Genomic DNA, 8,005 nt, shown 5'->3' on the forward strand with positions numbered 1-8,005 from the left:
CGAGATACGCAATTTGAATAATTGTGCAACTTTATTAAAATAAAGCGACATTCACACCGAGGCGAGAAACTCGCGTTGTGAGACACCTTTATGATATTGTGAAACGGCCTGTAATGTTGAAATGATGATCTGGAATTAAAGATTAATTAATTCTGAAACAAATTGGCCTGATTAATTATAAAAAATTATCGATACTTACCTTCTACTTATCTTGTCCTTCGGCGATGATCCAACGTTGGCCAGCGGCAATCCGGTATCCGGTATGTAAAGCGAGGCTCCGGGGAAGCAGAGCAGCAACAGAGCAGCGATCCATCCGAGGCGGGAATCTGAAAGAAAAGAAGCGAATTAGTACGTAATTAAAACATAATTATCGGGACTTATCCTTATCTGGTATGCGAGGTAAAGCGAGGATCCAGAGACGGATAGACACTGAGTCAAATCACGACGATAAAATGGGCCGCATTTTGTTGCCGTCGAAACTAATCCACTAGTTGGCGCTAACAGTCATCTGCTCGGTGTGCTCCGTGGGCTTGTTCCGTGTGCTCGCAGCTCGATCGTGTTGTTATAACCTGAAAAGCTTTCGGTTCATATAATTTGTATTGAACGTTTTGAATATCGCGATAAATCAATTAAATTCGAGTGTGACAATTTGAAGCACATTTTTGTCGTGCATATTTGTTTGCTGTACAATGCCGAGCTGCGTTGTGACCGGCTGTACTTCGGGCTATGGCTCAAACCCAGAACACGTGCATTTTTTTACAATTCCAAAAAATCCGGAAAGTGAAAAATTGTGGAAAACTGCAATTCGGCGAACCGATAGTTTTGTGAAATCCAGTAGAGCAGTGTGCGAGAAACATTTTCGAAAAGAACAGATTATGTGGAAGCGTGAACTTTTGGATCCTACTGGACGAGTCCTCGGCGTAGTGAGTTTAATAAAATATGCTTGATAATTTTTAACTTGCCTTTGATAAAAATTTATTTTGTATTGTTATTCCAGACACAGTATAAAATACCACGTCTAATACCAGGCAGTGTTCCCTCTATATTTTCATGGGACGAAGTGATAAAGAGTGACCAGAGTAACAAAGTGATTACGACTGAACCGGCTGAAACACCACCTGCAAAATTTCAAAAGCTGGAATCGAGCAATGAACAAATCGATGTCGACGCAGATGAAACTGTCGTTTCTTCAGTTCAAATCGATAAGGTTTCATCGGTTTCATTCACAGAAGTTTACAATGTTATCCGAACAGGAGAATTGAAAGAGGCTGCAGCAAATACAAGCGATGCCAGAGTTCCTATGCGATTGGCAGAACTCTCCACCGGAGAACTGTCTCTTCCATCAAGATGGATAATGCAGAGCATGCAGAGCAGTAAGAGCGAAGGCTCAAAATTATTAATTGTGTTTACTCTTGAAAGTGTTAAAATTGACGAGCATTTCCAAACATTTATATCGAAAGCAGTCACGGTAACAGAAGACTTGTCTGTTGAAATAAATGTATATGGTCAACCCTTGAATCCGATAAATTTTGATGTGCCTTGTCGTGTAACAAGTATAGAATGCTTACAAGATATAATATTCACAATTGATCGTCTTCACATATGCACTGGATGCAACGGATCTGCAGTAGAACAGGAAATGCAACGATTACACTGCCGCACTGTAAAAAAAAATTTTACCGGAAGCTGGCGTCACATTAATTGCATTGGGCTGCTTTCGAATACAACAGTATGTCAATTCTGTCGGACGGCAAAAAAAAGTATCGCAAATATATTGCGTAGACTAAATAAATCGAAATCCCAAAAAATCCAAGCAACGACTTTCACAGAAAAAAAAATGCTGTGGTTGAAATTACAGAGCAAATGTCGGAAAGCACTACAAGCGAAACGTCAATCTCGTAAAAAAGTAAAAACATTAAAATCAGAACTTCAAGACATTCGCTCACAAATGGCACGTCTCACTACGAGCGACCTCGAAAAGCATGTACAGGATGGTAATATACCTCAAAATCAACTGCATACATTAAGTCAGATCATTGATGCTGCCAAGCGTAAAAACTCTAAAGGCCGTAAATATTCGGAAGAATGGATTTTACTGTGCATGCTTATGCATATGCGATCAGCCTCGGGCTACGAGTTTCTACGATCAAACGAGATACTACCGCTACCTTGTGTGAGAACAATTCGAAGGTATGTTTCTTTCGTAATAGTATAGGCCGATTTGTAATACTTGTGACTTTCTTCAAAATAATGGAGATTAAAATATGTTACAATTACATGGCTTTATTTACAACAATGTTAATTTCAAGATATTTACAATTATTTACACTTGGTTATTAATGTAATTATTTACAATTTAATATGTTTATAAAGGTCCACATATTTATCGATTTCAGATATCTATCAAAAATTGATAGTACCTGTGGGTTCGATCCTCAATTCTTTGAGATATTGAAAGTAGCGCTGAACAAAAAAGAGGAATCGTTGAGGCATGGAATTCTGTTACTGGATGAAATGTCGACACGAGAAAGCGTTAGCGTTGCTACGAAGAACCTAACGTACAAAGGATTAATTGATTTCGGCAGCGGTGAAGAACGATCCACGAACTTTACAGAAAAAGCTGATCACGCCCTAGTAATAATGTATCAGACGTTAAATGATTCATATGCTCAGCCAATAGCAGTATTTGCATCAAAAGGGCCCGTGAAGATGATGTGCTCGCAAAGCTCATAATCAAAGCAATTAGTCTCATGGAAAAAATAGGTGCCAAAATTCATGGAGTTGTTAGTGATGGCGCAAGCACGAACCGCAAATTTTGGACAGTACTCGGCGTCAATGCATCAAAAGATAATCTTCGCAATTACTTTGAGCATCCTTTAGTTGAAGGTCGAAAAGTATATGTTTTCTCCAACACTCCACACCTCATGAAGACCATTCGAAATCGTTTATATAACAACAAAGTTTTACAGGTTTGTAAAGTTTATTAGATTAGATAATTAAGTCACATAATTTCGGAATTTCTTCATCAGACATTTTCTATATTACCAAAAAATGTTTAGACTCATTTTTCAGAACCAGTTATAAAATGGGAATACATTGAAAAACTTCATGATGTAGATATCAAAAGTGCAGGCCCCGGACAAGCTCTGTATTGTCCGAAATTATCAAAAAATCATTTTGACCTCAACAATTCACTGAAAATGCGTGTTCGGTTAGCTGTTCAAGTATGAATTTGTATCTTTAAAATCCATTACATCCTAAAAAATGAGTTATTTATTTAATGTTTTATGTAAAAGGTTTTCAGTAACTCTGTTGCCAAAGGACTACGATTTTACAAGGGACGCGAACCAGAATTACAGGATTGTGAACCAACAGCAAATTTTTGCAAATGGATGAACGATATGTTTGACGCTCTTAATCGTACAAACCCAATTGACGGCGTGACACCAGGAAATTCGGACTTCGAGGTGAGCTAAACAAACATTTACGGAGTCAATAACATTTTATTTATATTTAAATAAATACTTGCAGGTAATCGAAGAATCGTTAAAGAAGTTGGATGCTTGGGAAAAACAAGTACGAGAGAAAAAACTTTCCAATGATCTGTTTTTGACGAAACCAACCGCAGAAGGTCTTAGAGTCACATTAAAATCAATGTTAGATCTTATCACGTATCTTACAGAGCATTGTGGATTTTCGTATGTCTTAACTGGTCGAATAAATCAGGATCCGTTGGAGGTTTGTATGTACACAGGACATCAAGCTTACAAAATTTTAGTATGATGTGTCACCTTTGTGCGAAGGGTGCGAAGTATTACAGGTATAAAAAGATTTGTAATTACGCTATAAAATACTTTACTTTAAGACGATTTGCAAAATGTTTCTGTTGTTCTCTTTTGCTGCTCTCGCTTTACCGCGATCGTCAATGGCGCTTTTTACATTTTACTCACACTCGTGGCTCAATTTTCTTTTATGTTACGTGTATATCTTTCTTTTCTGAATTTGTCACTGTAGAGGTTTTTTGGCACGATTCGACAAGCTGGCGGTTGTGACGACCATCCTTCAACACCAACGTTCCTGAATATTTATAAAATTCTATCCATGTTTAGTGTTCTGAAACCTCCCAGGACAGGCAATTGTTCGATTACCGTGGACAAACCTGTTACTCCTTTAGTGACCCTTGTCGATCTCAAAGAAATATATAACAATCCTACAAATTCTTCAATCCTTTCAAAATGTATTAAGGAAAAATTAAATCAAATAGTTCAGCACGAAGATTGGGATATTGAAAATATAATACAGCACGATTACAGCTTGCCTGAAGTAAGAAATTGTACAATGTACTGTTTGACAGCGGATTTGTTAAAACGCATTTGCAACACAGTCAAATGCTTAACATGCAAATATGCTCTTATAAAGCCTGAAGCAACTGGTATTGTTCTGCCCGAATCTGTTCTGACACTGTGGCAGCAAAGAGACGGATTGGTACATCCCAACACCAATTTATATCGCTTTGTCCTCTTCCTGGAAAGTCGGTTTGAAAAGTACTGCAGATTTCCGAATGTTTTTAAGAAATTTTGCAAGAAGTTTATAATTATGATAGTCTCTCATTCCCGTGTCTTGATCACGTTCATGACATTATTTTGCAAATTATTCAGCGCTTTCTTACGATGAGAATGCAGCAATACTGTACTCGCATGAATGCTGATAATAAAAAAATTAATCAGTTAAAAAAGAAAACTTCCAAATTTTGCAAAACGTAACAAAATGTTAATTGTAGGTATTAATTACTAATGTAAGCCAATTGCACGAAAATAAATATATTTTTACAACATTTACACAATTTTGTCATCTTACTGTAATCAATGTCAGTATTTTTAGTTCCTAATCTAATTCTGTTTTTCATCCATATAATATATATATATATATATATATATATATATATATATACACATATATATATATAAATGTTTAATCGCAAAAATTTGTGCAAATTTTTGCGATTAAACATTTATTAATTAAGAAGAGTAGTGTCCGTAGGAGCTCCGGTAACTTAGCCGGTCAACTTCGACTTTATTAATTTTCATATTTTTTTATCGTTTGTTGGTCGTTTGTTGGTGATTGTTGGCCTAATTACAACGTTTGTTGGTTCTTAATTTTTTTTTAAATTAAAAAGAAAAATTAGCATTAAGTTAGCCGGAAAAATTTTATTTTTAATTTCAAAAAAGCCTAATCGATGCGTAATCGTTTGCTGATGATTGTTGGTCTAATTTTAGCGTTTGTTGGTTTATTATTAGTCTTAAAAACGAAAAAAAAAAACGAAAAATTATCTCACATATTAAAGTAATTGAAGATTGGTTTATTTGCCTACGACTTAAGCTTTATTTCTATCAATTTAAGGCTAACATCTATAAAACTGCCATATGAATACGGGCCTTAACATCGGCAGAAAATCGCGAAAAGATCAAGAAACATGGTGGTTCGTGATTCCTATCTTTTTGCGCCGTCATCATTTCAACGAGAGACCGAGTGAGATTAGATTAAGGTAATTAATGTAGAATTCTATATGCTAATGTTTTGAGCAGAACGTTCTTTGATTTCTAATAGCGTTTTTCACTGGCAGAGCTGGTGCGCATTTAGTGCACTGCACATTAAAGCCGTCGTACACAAATCAACGTAATGTGTATGCTTAGTATAAACAGGTTAAATCATGATTGCATTATTTGATAAAAAATGTACTGCGTATTTTATCAGTCGAAATATTTGCATTTTACTTTGAATATTAAGATTAAATCAGTGTACAAGAGCTTTAATGTGCACTGAGTGCGTACCAGCTCTGCCAGTGAAAAACGCTATAAGAGGATTTATATTTTATTTTTTCTTGCATAGATAAACAGAATGTTATCGGAAAGTCATCTAAGCAATTTGAGAAGAATCTTCGGAAAGATGAACGTAGAAACCAATTGTTGCAATTAAGAAGAAAGAAGCGCGAGCAAGTATTTGCGCAGAAGACAAATCTCGATGGTTTTTCTTCGTCACCTGTTCTTGTCTGCGTATTATGAAGGAATATTTTTTTATATATATTCCTTTATAATTTATGTTACAGGTTGCACCTGTTTTACAAAATCTTCAAGGTTCAAATAAAAGGTAAAGTTATATATTTCTTTATAATGCATATTTAGTGTTACTTTGTTTTTACTGTGATCAAGTTAATAAAAGTGTAACTTTTTTTAGGTTGGTTCAGCAGTTATAGTTATATTTTCTGAAGATAGAGCTCTTTATCGAGCGGAAGTTCTGAATATTGATACGCGGAAGGATGCATACGTAGTTCAGTACATAGATTTTGGAAATTGCGCAGTCTAATCAACATCGCGTATTTCAAATTCGACATCGATGACATCTCCGGAGAGTTAGATGCAAAGAGACCGGTACCTTTCCGCTTGACGCCCAATATCTTCGAATTTCTCACAACTATAGGTCAGTCAGACACAATCTTAATCTTCTCGTCTGTCGACGTGAAAATAAAGATATTTTGATATAGACATTCCTTGTGCTTGGATAAATTCAAATGTTATATAGAAATACTTGTAGTAAATCCGATATTCATTACTGTGCAGACCGTTGCCAAATTCTTTCAGGTTTCACGATGTTAATTCTTTTGCAGGAGTTTGCGGACCATTGACCGCTAGCGCGATCGCCACAGCGCGCTGTTTGGTTCAGCCCACGTTCCAGCTGCATGCTATACTTCGCACAATTTTGCGGGATGATGTGATCGCGGACCATAAACGGCAAGAAGACGCCGAGGGCACATCACAAGAGCCGACCGATCTAAAGGGTGAACTTCTGATAAAGATGGTGAACCACGCGGTCAACGCGATTGTCGGTAGACTAAATTCTCTCGCGAATTTCGACGGCATTGACAGTAAGGTCAGCACACTAGTAGCCGCTGCCAATAGCCATGACAATCTCTGCAGAATGGATCTCTCGTGGCACCCATGGCTGTAAGATACAGAACGTTTGGCCTAACAACACATTTGTGCTATAACGAGAAAAGGATTAAAATCATTATCGCATTATTCATTTTATTTTCTTGCCCATATACGTTCTTATATTTTATAACACTGACGCTAGCTTTCAGGAAGTTATTGAAAAATGAAAGATGATAAAGAGAAGTTAGACGCTAGAAAAGTATTATTTATAATCTATACATATATGTATATAGATATATAAGTATACGTAGTTTATATGCATTATAACATTAATTTTGTACAACGTAAATCGAAACTATTTGTAAACTGCGAATTTAATTCTATTCTCTAACTCTTACTCTGTATATGTATTATATTGCTTATAGATTCGGTTTCACTATATATAAACATACTGTTTGCTAATGCATAGCACTTCAATGTAACGTAAAGCTCCAGTTCGAGTTTCTAGTAAGTAAACTATATTTTAAGAAACTTGTGCAAATAATTTGTAAGAATAGTTCTTGCTAAGAAGTGGAATATAGACCTGAGATACATATAGTACTTATTTATTGTAAAAGACATGAACGGATCTATATGAAAATTGTATGAAATAATAAGGTTCTTAAAAAAAATGACGTTTTGTTACTTCAAACAAATCTATAATTTTTACAGTAAAACACTTTCCACAAGTGAGAAACGGAAGCATACATTGGAGAAGTAGGTTTTTTTTCAAGAGAATTCTACTAGGAAACGTATATTCACGTATGAATACGAGAATTCTCTTCAATTTTATGTAAATTCAATCAGGTTGAAGCTTATATTCTTATAAAATAATATATATTCTTAATGATCACATAAATAATCTTTATTTATAAAAATACAACTTATTTAAAATTCAGTTCTTTGAACGCAAACATAATGCGCATATCATGAAACACTGTATCATGTTTTTAAGTGATCACATTTAGGTATGTATGATATACTTTATTCTATCATTTTTTTTAGCACATACGGTAAGTTTGACATTTATTTTATAC

At 35.3% G+C, this 8,005-nt stretch overlaps 1 protein-coding gene across 1 annotated transcript; it reads left to right on the forward strand.

The window, feature by feature from the left end:
* The first annotated feature begins 564 nt into the window (after window positions 1–564).
* On the forward strand, window positions 565–4,552 carry LOC139815795 (uncharacterized). Its single transcript, XM_071782970.1, is given in 7 exon segments — window positions 565–923; window positions 998–2,190; window positions 2,397–2,704; window positions 2,707–2,969; window positions 3,060–3,224; window positions 3,297–3,467; window positions 3,532–4,552. Coding segments are annotated over 7 exon segments (2,586 nt in total). The 5' UTR covers window positions 565–689; the 3' UTR covers window positions 3,784–4,552.
* The last annotated feature ends 3,453 nt before the right edge of the window (window positions 4,553–8,005 follow it).

The sequence above is a fragment of the Temnothorax longispinosus genome, chromosome 7 (genome assembly GCF_030848805.1).
Source record: "Temnothorax longispinosus isolate EJ_2023e chromosome 7, Tlon_JGU_v1, whole genome shotgun sequence".
Classification (NCBI taxonomy): Eukaryota; Metazoa; Arthropoda; class Insecta; order Hymenoptera; family Formicidae; genus Temnothorax; species Temnothorax longispinosus.